This window comes from Microcebus murinus, chromosome 2 (genome assembly GCF_040939455.1).
Source record: "Microcebus murinus isolate Inina chromosome 2, M.murinus_Inina_mat1.0, whole genome shotgun sequence".
NCBI lineage: Eukaryota > Metazoa > Chordata > Mammalia > Primates > Cheirogaleidae > Microcebus > Microcebus murinus.
In genome coordinates this window covers 97,264,988-97,278,784 of record NC_134105.1, presented here as the reverse complement: position 1 = coordinate 97,278,784, position 13,797 = coordinate 97,264,988, and the positions used below count along the sequence as shown (strand labels likewise).

General features: G+C 40.7%; 1 protein-coding gene across 26 annotated transcripts in view; it reads left to right on the top strand.

Moving 5' to 3' along the window:
- PDE4DIP (phosphodiesterase 4D interacting protein) overlaps window positions 1-13,797 on the top strand; it is a 206,049-nt gene that overhangs the window by 112,495 nt on the left and 79,757 nt on the right. For 15 of the 26 annotated variants that reach the window (XR_012918144.1, XM_076000034.1, XM_076000027.1 and 12 more), the window contains exon 1: window positions 10,423-12,050. The exons of the other annotated variants lie outside the window; for them this stretch is intronic. Coding sequence is in view for 14 of the 15 variants with exons in the window: in XM_076000034.1 (XP_075856149.1) it covers window positions 10,926-12,050 (1,125 nt within the window). In the remaining variant the exon portion in view is untranslated. Of the gene's footprint in view, window positions 1-10,422; window positions 12,051-13,797 lie in introns of those variants that run through there. 26 annotated transcript variants of the gene reach the window in all.

Here is a 13,797-nt window from a genome sequence, read left to right as displayed (position 1 = left end):
TGAGGAGATAGAAATATATGCATAGTGCCACAGGAACCCGTAGATGAGAGGGACTGACTCCAAAAAGGGACTCACCTGGAGGTTACCCTACCACTAGAGCCTTAAAGGCTGAATACATACAGCAAGCAGAAAATAGAAGGTCATTCTACACAAGAAATAATATATACAGTGGTATGGAACTTAGGAATTGGGGGAGTAAATGGTGTTACTAAACATATGAGTATTGGAGAATGATACAATATATAGCTAAAATGTCCCATAAATGTTGCACTAAAAACTTCATGTTTTAGATACCATGAAATTAAAAAAAAATTAAGAGGCATAAAAGTATATGATTTGCATTTTAGAAAGGCAATCCTGGTGGTTGTATAGACTGAAGATTGCTTGGAGAACAGATAATTGATGTTACCTCTTAAGAGAGCAAATCACACAGCTATTAACTGCTTCATATAGTCCATTCTGTGAATTAAATGGGGTAAGGGATATTGTAAAACCAATTAGAAAGCACTTAGTCTCTCCCCTCTGTACAGGTAACATATGGTGAGCCTTGTTCTTTGTGATACCTGAGCCTATGCTGTGGATGTTATCTTGTCTGCTAACTGTATGGTTCCACTGTATTATACCCAAACCTTTGTCTGCCATGCCAACTCTCATCACAGGAGCCCCCATCAATGTGGAAGGCAAAAAAGTTCAATTTCTAAGCTCTGGGCCTGCTCTGCAGAAGCTAGAGAATCCCCTCATCACAGCAAAGTCATTGCTGGAATCCCTTACTGATGCTGGAGGATGAAGAAGATTGAGTTCTGAGGACTCATTCACTTCCTCTAGTCCCCCTACCCCACACAGTTGAGAATTCCACAGTAGGGCCTTAGAAGAAAGGAGAGTTCACAGATCTTATACTTCTAGGTTGAATTGTCCAAGTGAAAAATACTCATTTACCCCTACCTCCCACAGACAAGTATTTCTCATGTAATGCCAGTATGAAATTCTGGACTAGGCTCACTCTAATCTCTGAATACAGGAAATTTCACTTCAGAGCCTTCATTCTCACAATAAGACTGAAACTTTTGATAAAGATTATTTAATTGATTTTGCTCTCCTTCTAGCTGTTTTCCTTTTCCATTCTATGAAAACATTCCACAGGCATCCATTTTAGTAGAAGTATACTTGAACAATACTTATGAAGCTCTACTATATATAATTGACTTCATATAACAAGAAAAAAGTGCCATACGCTGACATCACTCCACATTTCCTTCTAATCCTCATCGATACCCATTCAAATCAATAGTACGTTGTGACCTGAGTGCCCAGCAGCTTTTTGATGTCTGCAGCACCTTGTCCACATCGTTTTCATTGGGAAGTCAGAAAATCTAATATAGTTTACAAAGTTATTTTTCTCTTCCTCAATAAAGGTATCCACATAGTTGCAAGGAAAAGCTAGCAATTGTTTCAGTTATTGTTACTATTTCCTTCTACAGAATGGTAGAAGCTCCATCTCAAAGAAGTTTTAAAATTAAACCAGACATAGAGGGTGTGAAGGAAGAAGAAATGATGTACTTGTAAAGGGAGGTCTGAAGGAAGTCTTGATTTGTTTCTTTTTTTCTCCAGTATAAGATAAACCGAACGTATTAACATGTGGTTGGCTTAAAAAATGAAACAGGATAACAGAATTAGGGAGAGGCACACATTAAGAAGGACCTTCCCACTTATACAAGTCAGCAGACACTCGAGCCATTGCATTTATGCCTTGTTTGGAACCTAATGTAAATAGCACTGCATGCAGTGAGGCATATTTCCTAAAATAGCAAACATTCCTAGTTACCATGGAGAGATCTGACTTGAAGGTTAAGAGAAGAATGTGTTCTAAATGTTCAAGGCAGAGACTGAAAACCTTGCAGAGATTAGTAGCTCAGGCAGCTCCAGACAACTTCATATAAGGAGATTTTTTAGAGTAGCTTTTCAGTATCCCTTCTTAAGCTGATGAATATAGAAACTGGAAACTCATTTACAAATCCTCATCATTACTATCTTCCAGACAACCTCTATTAGTAACATGTATTAGAAGCAGGTCTTATCAACTAAAGCAATCATAGCTCTGATCCTTTTGAGCAGCAAAGGAGATGGAAAAACAGGTGGCTTCATCAAAAATATTTATTGAGCATTTATAATGTGCAAGGTACTGTTAGGTGAAGGAAGAACACAAAGATGTATAAGGTTTAGTCTCTGCCTTCTAGAGATTACAATCTAAAAAAGTCATTGATGAAAAAAATACAAGGCCATATAGAAAGGAACAATCATTAAGGGCTGGGGTGGGCAGTAAAGATTTGGTCTGTAAGGAATGTGTAGGATTTTAACAGGGAGAGATGAAAAGGAAAGGCATTGTACTCATTCATTCAATGATTATTGACATAAATCTAGAAAGATACTGTTCCAAGCAGTATCTTGTACAGTAGTATCAGAAGTACTGTCGTAGTCTGTTCAGGCTGGAATAACAAAATACAATAGACTTGGTGGCTTGTAAACTATAGAAACTTATTTCTCATAGTTCTGGAGGCTGTGAAGTCCAAGATCAAGATGCTGGAAGTTTCGGTGTCTGGTGAGGGCCCACTTTCTGGTTCATAGACTTCCTGCTGTGTCCTTACATGGTGGAAGGGGCTAGCTAGCTCTGGGGTCTCTTTTTATAAGGGCATGAATCCCTCTCAAAGTCCTCCTCTCCCAATACCATCATCTTGGGAGTTAGGATTTCAACATATGAATTTGGAGGCAATACAAACATTCAATCTATAGCAGATACCAAGATGAGAAAGGTATGGTTCCCTTAAGTAGCTCACCAGCTACTAGGGAGAAGACAGCAAGAAGAAATGACACACAAATTACTGTAGGTACAAAAAGTGTTTCGGAATTTTCAAGAAGAAACATATATCTTTTGAGGAGATTCAGAAAAGCAGTTTAAAGGAGATAGTAGAAGGCTGGATAGGATTTTGACAGTGTAGGTGTTAGTGGTAGAAAAGACCAAGTTTATGAGGTAAGAGATGGCAAAGTTCAAGGTTAAGAAGCAGTAACAGTAATGGAACATATATAGGAGGATGGTGAGTTTAGGTTAGAAAAATAGTAAAGCCAGATTCAGAGAGCCTTAAGAGGCAGGTAAAGAAGTTTATGATTAATGGGTAAGTCACTGGGTTTCCCTTTCAGTGCAGGAGTGATATCTGACCTCTGTTTTAGAAAGATTAATCTGGAAGAAGGATAGACATAATAAACAGCTCATTCATTGTCATTAATTCCTATCATGGCTAGGACTGGTGTTGATAGGTGCTGGAGAAATAGTAAGAATAAGAAAGGCAGGGGCCTTCTCCTCAGGGAGCTTACATTCTAATGGGAGACACAGATAAATAACCAAGTAATCAGACAAATAACTTCAAATTGTGATAACTACATTGAAGAAAGCAAAGAGCTGGGATTGGCAAACTTTACTTGTATAGGGCCAGATAGTAAATAAGTTAGGCTTTGCAGGCTGTAGTTTCTGCCACTGTAGCCAAAAAAACAGCCATACACAATACATAAAGGAATGGGCATGGCTCTGTTCCAGTAAACTTTATTTACAAAAACAGGTGGGGGCTGGATTTGGCCCACAGTCTATAGTTTGCTGCCTCCTCATAAAGAGTATTAGAAGGAAAGGGGGTACTATAGACAAAGGGAAAATGTCAGTCAATAGTCCAGTCTTTCCTATGGTAATTTTGAGATGTCTATGACACATACATATGTAGACATCAAATAGGTAACTGGCTATTTGAAAGCTGAATTCTGGGATAAAGATATAAACTGGAAGCCACTGGTATAAAGAGGGGAAAGGACAAGACGACTTTGGAAGAGAATAAAAAGAGAGAGGTGAAAAGGTCTAGCACTGAGCACCAATGAACACCCACAAAAAGGTTTATAGTGGATGATTCTTTGTTCACAAATCTCACAATTATACAAGAAATATCACATTACTTTCTTTAAATCAATTTAAAGTCCTTGTCTTAATCAGGCTGGTGGGAAATTCAATTTCATACATTTGGTATTTTTGACTCTCCTTACTTGCTCTCAGTTAGGTTAAAGGTAAAGGTTAAAGGTCCCTAGGTTTCACCAGGTGCCAAAACACCAAGGAGACTACTCTGATCATTGGTCTACCACTAAAGCACCCCCACCTTAGCATACACGGTTTTGCCAACACTAACAGCTTACTGTATTGGAACCTTTATGGAGCCATAACTCTTTGTTCTAAAGTCCAACTTTTCCAAATTATCCTACTGCCTTCCCCTCTGAGATCCTGCTACTTTTCCAGGTCACTATTATGGAATGGATGTGAATCCTTATTATTAATACTTTTTGATCTCCAATCTCCTGCCAATGTGGGTGAAATCTCACCCTCTCCTCTTTTGTTGACTTCAAAGACATTTCTATCACTCCTCCCCATAGGACACCTGACTCAATCTTCTCAATGGGCTTAGAATTTCACAAAAGTCTAGAAATGCATTTGACTTCAAACAGCCTCTGCTCTTTGCTCTGCAAAAATTACTGAGTCAAGGGAATGCTAAAGGCATGGCCAGCAAATTAGTGAAGAGGGAGGCAGGGATATAGAGGTAACAAAACAAATCTATATCCAAAAGTTTACCATGTTCCCGTTTGGCTACGGAAGAAGTATGAGATGAAGCTGGAAGCGAAGTAAGTTAGGATCTTTTTGTACAGATATTGAAATGCCAGGCTAAGGGTTTTAGACTTCATCTTATAGGTAGTGGACAATGATAGATCTTTACTATGAACATTCTGGAAGTAATATGAAGGATAATTAGAGGCATAAGCTTCTAAGGCTGTGTGATATAGTTCAGGTATCAGGTTTTAAGAAACTGAAATGGAAAAAGTAGGGAAAATGTGAAGCAAGATATACATGCTAGGTTTGTTCAGAAAAATGATTGGGAAAAACTTAGCATTTGGCTTGATAGGGAAGGATTCTGAGGAGTTAATGGTATACTCTGATGTTTGCAAATCCACTCAGTCACACCCATTCACATCAGGAAATGTTATGCTTGACCTCATCTATCCTGATACTTTCTCTTTAGCCTTTGACAATATTAGCCATCCCTGTCATTCTTGAAACTCTTTCCCCCTCTCATCTGTGCACAGACTATGGGACAGCTCCACTTAGTCTTGCATTTAGTTTTCTCAGTCACCTAAACTCAGCATGTCCCAAATCAAAATTTTCATTATCTTTTTGCAAATGAATGTTCCCCAACTTCCACATTTCTGTTAGTTTATGCCATTTTTCTACCAGTCTTCCAGATCCAAAACCATTATCTCCATCTTTAACCCTTTTCTTTCATCCTCTCTGAGTATGTCACCAACACTGCTCATTCCTTCAAGGTGATTCTCATATTTACCACTTTCTTTCCATTTCTATACCAGATTTTATTACTCCACACATAAACAACTGCAATGTCTTTTTAGCAGGTCTTCCTATAGTCATCTTAAAACTGCAGTCCATCCTGTTGCCTGGCTAATCTTCCTAAAATGCGCAAGTCTATAATTAAGTCCAAATTCTTTTTTTCTTTGTCAAAACATTAACCAAATTCTAGTTGCCAAGGCCCTGCATAGCGTAGTGTCTGGCTTACAGTTGGCCTTTGATACAAGTTCTCTGTAGATGAACAATTATAGAGGACTATGGAGGGATGAACCTGGCCATTCAAAAATCTCCAACATTTTCTTTACCTATAGCCTAGCACTGTGTTTAACTCAACTTTCATACCTTTGAGGATGCTATTTTCTTTATTGGAGGCCCTTCCTTTGCCTCCTCCATCTTAATACCCCTCTCAGGTGCCATACCTACCCCTTCAACTATACCAGCCCATACTAATAACCTTTTCTGCACTCACACTGAATTTAAGTCAGTATCATTTAGTTTACCAATCAATTGTTCTAACTGTAGCATGCACTTTTTCTCACTTTCAACTAAACTGAAAGCTCACTGAAGACAGAGAAAAGACATACTGAGTTTGCATTCTTTCTCATTGACTGATTTAACATATACTTTAAAAGTTGGCCGAGCGTGGTGGCTCACGCCTGTAATCCTAGCACTCTAAGAGGCTGAGGCTGGTGGATTGCTCAAGGTCAGGAGTTCAAAACCAGCCTGAGCAAGAGCGAGACCCGTCTCTACTATAAATAGAAAGAAATTAATTGGCCAACTAATATATATAGAAAAAATTAGCCGGGCATGGTGGCGCATGCCTGTAGTCCCAGCTACTTGAGAGGCTGAGGCAGTAGGATTGCTTGAGCCCAGGAGTTTGAGGTTGCTGTGAGCTAGGCTGACGCCATGGCACTCAATCTAGCCTGGGCAACAAAGCGAGACTCTGTCTCAAAAATAAATAAATAAAATAAAAGTTACTTAACAAGCTAGGGATATTTAATGACTTAACTTGAAAGACTAATGTTTATTATCAGATGGATTTTGGTGATAACCATATTAATACAATCTGTAGATAAACTGGAAATCCCTTGGTTTTAAAACAAATGTTTTGAAATGCTGTTATTAATTAATGCAAAGGATGATTGTTTCTGATTTAAGATTTCAAACCAGCACAGGGAAATCACACACCTGCTCATGTGTTACCAAAAACCTTAACTGGCTTTACTTTTACATTCTTGCATTTCCTCATCTGCCTTAGCTTGTTTGCCAAAATCACACTTTTTTTTTTTTTGGCATAGTTTTAATAATTAGAATAGCTATTTCCAATGTCATAACTAGGGCAGTGAAACCTAATACAACTGGTTTGGGACATGGAGATTTTCCACTTCTCCGGTTCTCTTGGAAACTCCCTCCTAGCCCAGAATTATGTCTTAAAAACCCTACAATTCTATTGCCACAAAGGGGGTATAAACGTGGCTATGGTTCTAAGAGACACTTCTCAGACTGCAAAATGTAGAGGTCAACACAGAAATAGTACAAAAGACCCCTACCACAGTAATACTTAGGAATCTTATTCCAAATGGAAATACAATTCTCTGAATTTAACATAGATTTTTGAAAGTAATTCTTCATTAATGTGTTTTTCCATTTATCTGTAGAACTTCTGATCTTTTTGACTAATACAGCTTAGGAAGAGTTCTCCTTCAGTGGTTTTCAAAGCATGGTTCCCAGAGAGCAGTATCAGCATGATCTGGGAACTTGTTATAAATGCAAATTCTTGGGCCCCACCCCACACCTACTTACAGAATCAGAAACTCAAGGGGGTAGGTCCCAGCAATTTTCATTTTAACAAGCCTTCCAGGTGATTCTGATGCATGCTGAAGTTTGAAAACTGCTATTTAAATTCAACATATTTTATTGTAGATTAGGCAATTAAGGGCCAGATATAAGTGACTTGACCTGGGACACACAGCTAATAATGCTTGTAAATGTATTTACCAATCCCTTTTGAGGGCAAACTGCTGATATATAAAACTAATAGTTTGTTTAATCATAATAGTTTATCATAATATGAAACTTATTCTCAAATTTTCCTTTATTATGTGCCTTCAATAAGTTTTAGAAGTAATCATCCTATACTATTATAAATCGTCACAACCCTTGCTAAGTCTTACCTTAACAACATGACTTGCTTTAATCATAAATGTATGGCATGCACATGCATATAAAATAATATTTTCCAAAGGCCATATGGCTAGGAACTACAAAGTTTTAAATTTACAATTGGGCCTTTTATAGAATTTCTTCTGGATACATTTTATCTTCCCAAGTTTCAAAACTATTCTTATGTTTAAAGTGGGGTTACTTTCTGCCAAAGAAATCCCCCAGATTAAAAGTTTTGGGGCAATACATACTTTTATTTACTCTTTATCTTTTAAAATTAGAATATGCTAATATATATAAAATCTATAGATCTAAGTGCTCAGTTCAACAAGCTTTGACAGTTGTACACACCCATGTAACCATCATCTAAAACAAGTTATGGAACATCTTCATCATCCCAGAAAATTTCTTTGTGCCCTTGTGCAATCAATTCTCATCCTATTTCTTACCCTGCAACCACTTGCTGACTTCTATCATTATAGATTTATGTTTCCTGTTGCTAGACTTCAAATAAGTGGTATCATACAACACACAGGATGTACTTATTTGGATATGGCTTGTTTCACTTAACATGTTTTTAAGATTCATCCATGTTGCACATATCTGAGTTCATTCTTTTTTATTGCCAGTGAGTACTGTATTGTATTATATGAATATACCAAAATGTGTTTAACTACCTTTTTATTAGTAACAAATATTTTTTTCTTACCACAAAAGCAATACATACTGTGGAAAATTACAGAAAACAAATGAGGAAAAAAAAATGTCCATAATTCTACTCTCCAGACATAACCACTACAAACAACTTGGTGTATATCCTTTTGGATCTTAACACCAAGCTATCTATACGTTGTCATTAAAATATGGAGACTATCAGATACAAAATCCTATTAAGGAACAGAGAACAAAACAAAGTATTTAGTATTCAGGGTTAGCTCCTGAAAGGCACTTTGTGTCATTAGCATTTTCCTAGTAGGAAAATGTGGCTTGCTTGCACTGACTGTCAAAGATGACACCATGATTAATGCCTTAATTTACACTTTTATGGATCTTTTAGTCCTTGCTGCTCTTCAGGACAATACTTAAGATTGGATATAACAGGGTAATAATGTCCTGGCAGGCAATCTGTCCATCAGTCTGGGTGAGTGCAGAGACTCCTTGCCTTTCTATGGATCACTGTAGAGTCCAGATTGTTGCTTAATTTTTTTCTGACTTTGAAGCTCACATACCTAGGGGCAAGCAAAAATACAGTTGTAGTATCACTTGGAACTTTATTGTACATTCTTGGTTTTAGGGTCAGAATATACATATTAGGTGAAATTACATATGCAAAATTCTGTAGTCTGTTAAACCCAAAGCTCTAAGGACTGTCTTTCTCTCTTACAATGGAGCTACAATGGTGATTAACTAAGAGAACAATATCTTATGTATGCATAGCCACATGTTTCAAAATTGCTTTAAAATATTCCACTATTATACTAAAATAACAATATTAGCTATTATTTAATGAGCTAAACACTGTTAAAGCATTTCCCCAAAATCATCTCATTTAATCTTCAATAAGAAATTTGACGGTTCATTTTGATCTCTCATAGAAAGCATTTGGATGTCTCTTAGGAGTGTGTGGGTTTTGTCTTGAGGATAGGGTTCAGAAAAACCTAGATGCTGTTGGTCTTACCTCACAAGGCCAAGTTAGTAAAATTTAGCATGATGGTAACTAGGAAATGTCCTGCTCTGAGGGACTCCAAGTGATTGCTTATTGTTCCTCCTGTCTGGTGCCTGCACATCTCTCAAGCCAAGAAGATACAATATCTCCTTTATTATTGTCGGTGGTACCTACATTCCACCTAGTCAGAGCTCCAGCTTCCCTCCTCTTGTGTGTATTCCAGGTTCTGTACCCAAGGGTGGGGGGCTTACTACTGTATAATGTTGAATAAGGCAAGGTACTAATCCAAGTCAGTGAAATTCCCAGCCCTAATTCTGAAGAGAGCAGCACTGGCGGACACCCTGGACTCTCTAGCTCAAAGAAAGCTCAGTCTTTTGTGCTGGTGTTTGTCTACACTCCACACCCCTCACATAAGGACTGTAGTGACCTGAGCCTGAAAGAGAATTCGCTGATGGCAATCTATTCTCAGGTGGCAACATTCTTGAAAAACCCCATTTCTCTTCTATTATCTTCAAAATCTTGGCTAACCAGACGCATTCACATGGTATTTGCTGGACTCTTTCTCAAGTGACTGCTCTGTGCCCTGTCTTGATTTTTTTTTTTTTTTAAAAAGGGCAAGTCACCCAGGGGTAATAACCCTCCCGCCACCTCACAACATCGAGGGGAAGAACTACTTGTCCTCTCTTTTCTGGATCTTCCTGTTCAATAATCAAGGGAAGGGTAGAACTGAACTTTCCACCCACCCCCGACGGTTATTAGCCCTCCTCACACCCGCCTCGCAGCCCCAGGGCCTTTAACCCAGCACCCGCCAGGGTAGGGAGAGGAGGTGGGGCTGCAGGCGGGAGGAGGCGGCGCGCAGCGGTACCTAGCGGCGCCGCCAGGCTGCTCCATCCAGAGTACGTGGCACTGCCCGTGGACACCGGGGGAGGGGAGTCAGCTTTCTCCTCCCCACGAGGAGCCTCAGGACATCCTGCAGAGGCGGGAGGATCCATGAGGGGACTGGTGCCCCTTTTAGGTGAGCTCTCAGCAGACGCAAGTGGCCTGGCCGTGGTCAGCGGCCGGCCAGCCCTCCACTCCGCGCACACTGTGAGCTGGGTCTGCGTTCCCCCGCGAGCGGCGGCGACCGGATTTGGGGCTAGGGGCCGTTCCCGCCACCCCGCATGCGCAGAGCGAGAGGCCGGCCGCCAGGACTACAGCTCCCAGAGGAGCCCCACGCAGGCCGCAAGCGCCCGGCTGCGGCGCCATCTTGAAATCTGATCCTCAGCCTCCGAGGCTTTGCGTCAGCAGCGGGTGGCCTCGGGCGTACCCGGAGCCCAGCCTGCCAGCAGGGGAGGACGTTGAGGACGCGGCGGCTGGCGGGAGAGCCAGCTGTAGGGGACATGGCAGGGCCCGAGCGCTGCCTGCGCCGCTGTCACTCAGCATCCCCCTGAGGCGTTTCCACGCCCGCCCGCTGCCCGAGGGGCGGGGCTGGCGCTCTGGTACCCGGAGCCGGCGCGCGGTGGCAGAGGTGCGCCCCTGCGGAGTGGGACCACGCCGGGCTGTGCCATGCGACCGGAGACCACCGGGGCGCGAGGCGGAGCGCAGCCGAGAGCCGGTGAGTGAGCACCCAGCAGCCGCCGCCGTCTCGGGGAAGCTCGGCACCCGCCGGCAGGAAAGATGAAGGAGATTTGCAGGATCTGTGCCCGGGAGCTGTGCGGAAACCAGCGGCGCTGGATCTTCCACACGGCGTCCAAGCTCAACCTCCAGGTCCTGCTTTCGCATGTCCTGGGCAAGGATGTCCCCCGCGATGGCAAAGCCGAGTTTGCTTGCAGCAAGTGTGCTTTCATGCTTGATCGCATCTATAGGTTCGACACCGTTATTGCCCGGATCGAAGCTCTTTCTATTGAGCGCTTGCAGAAGCTGCTGCTGGAGAAGGATCGCCTCAAATTCTGCATCGCTAGTATGTATCGGAAGAATAACGATGACTCTGGCGCGGAGACCAAGGCGGGGAATGGGACGGTGGACATGTCCGTCTTACCCGACGTGAGATACTCTGCACTGCTCCAGGAAGACTTTGCCTATTCAGGCTTTGAGTGCTGGGTAGAAAATGAAGATCAGATTCAGGAGCCACACAGCTGCCATGCTTCGGAAGGCCCTGGAAACCGACCCAGGAGATGCCGAGGTTGTGCAGCTTTGCGGGTTGCCGATTCTGATTATGAAGCCATTTGTAAGGTGCCTCGAAAGGTGGCCAGAAGTATCTCTTGTGGCCTTTCTAGCAGATGGTCTACCAGCATTTGCACTGAAGAACCAGCGTTGTCTGAGGTTGGGCCACCGGATTTACCAATCACAAAGGCACCCCCAGATGGAGAAAGCATGGAGGAAGAGACGCCGGGTTCCTCCGTGGAATCTTTGGATGCAAGTGTCCAGGCTAGTCCTCCACAACAGAAAGATGAGGAAACGGAGAGAAGTGCAAAGGAACTTGTAAAGTGTGACTATTGTTCAGATGAACAGGCTACACAGCACGTGTGTAATCACAAGTTGGAGCTAGCTCTTAGCATGATTAAAGGTCTTGATTATAAACCCATCCAGAGCCCCCGAGGGAGCAAGCTTCCCATTCCAGTGAAATCCAGCCCACCTGGAGCCAAGCCTGGCCATATCATGACTGATGGAGTTAGTTCCGGTTTCCTTAATAGGTCTTTGAAACCCCTTTACAAAACACCTGTGAGTTATCCCTTGGAGATTTCAGACCTGCAGGAGCTGTGGGATGATCTCTGTGAGGATTATTTGCCACTCCGGGTCCAGGTATACAAAATAGCTATATAGTACCCTTTTGGTTATAGCTAGTTGGTCTCAGGCTTCACGTGATTTCTGTTTAGGTGGAGGGTCATAATATTCTAGACTTGAGCAAATTAATCATTAAGCCCATTTTTGCTGCACTTTTTGCTATGTCCCATTTAGTAAATGTGATTAATACTCAGATAATTTGCTTTTTGCAATCCTTTTTGTAACATCATCTGTTGGCCTGCCCATTATCAAAATGTATGCCTTTTAAGACAAAGAGATAGATTTCCAATTCACTTTTATCCTATAAAAAGAAAACATTTAATCTCATTTCTGCCACTACAACTTTTCCTCTAACCTGCTTCATTTTTTTTCATCTTTTTTTGTTGCGGTTTTGTTTTGAGATTTATAGATGTTTTCTCCCACTGGCTTTCTAGGTTTCTAGTTAGTTCTCCTTGGAGCATTAAGCCTTTCATCCTCAAAATGATTAGAGCAGAGGGTAGAGGTTTGGGGAAAACCTATTAAACCACCAAGACAGTATTATAACATCTGAGCAATATTATAATTAGTAGATCATTTGAGGATTAATGATGACTTTTTCATAATAGATACAGGAACTCAAGTACAGTATTGTCACTAAAAATGTTAAGGTGAAAGCTCTTAATAGCCAGTTTGTCTACTGAGCTCTACTAGAAGATAATTTGATGTTAAGAAAGGATTCACCCATTATTGGATGATAGAGTTTCATCCATCATACTCTTGAATTCTTAATGACTAGAGAATGGCAGTTGATCTTAATTTGAGTTATTCATGTCTGTCCAATTGATTTCAAGCCAACCTTTTAAATTCAGCTATATATACATGGACCTGATGCTATTATTTCTATAACAATAGTAAATGCTAGGTTCAGTTAACTTTGTGAAACATTCAGGCATGTTCCATTTGATGCAGATTTTTTAGTGATACAAAGACAATCTAGAAGGCATTTTTGGAAAGCCTGCTACTAGTCAACATCATTCCAGAAATTTAGAGCTTGATAACAAATTGTTGATTGTCATGTCACATTTTTGAAAAGTAGTTCTATTGTATATATAATGTGTATCACAATAGAAACTTAAGCAGAAAATACAAAGTTTCAAAATTTACACAGAATTATCAGAAATAGCATATATGAAAGTGTTATGAACAAGTAAAAGGTCAATATATTTTCATTTGTGTAAAATGTTAAGTATTGTGTGCCTGACACTTGTGTACTTCCTTTTCTTTCAGTGGAGTGTCATAGCTAAATTTGGGCTTTCTAGTATTTGCGTGACTAGACACAGATGTTACTAATTAAATATGATGTTTTCCTACAGAGATCTGAAAGTAGACTGGGCAGGGTGAATAAATAAACTCCCCTCCCCCTCACTTCAGATGTGGCCAATATTATAGAAAGTTATGTAAAGACTTAGAAAATTATAGGCAAAACGAGGAGTTTCTTCTCCATATTTAATTAAAAATACTATCTTTTGGTGTTTTGACTCAGCGAAGTATGGAGTTGGGGAGGATTTAAAAAATTGTCTCAGGCAGTCTCTCAATTTAGAGATACGGAAAGCTCAGGGTTTAAATAACTTAGCCCATGTAGAGCAAAGATTTCCAAGCACTCTCAGCCACTTTAATTCTATACATTAAACCACATTGCCTGAAGTACATCAGTCTAAGTAAGTACTTATTTTAAACCAAGAGCCCTCTTTTTCTAACCTAAGGATTCAAGGAGGATCATTCTTTA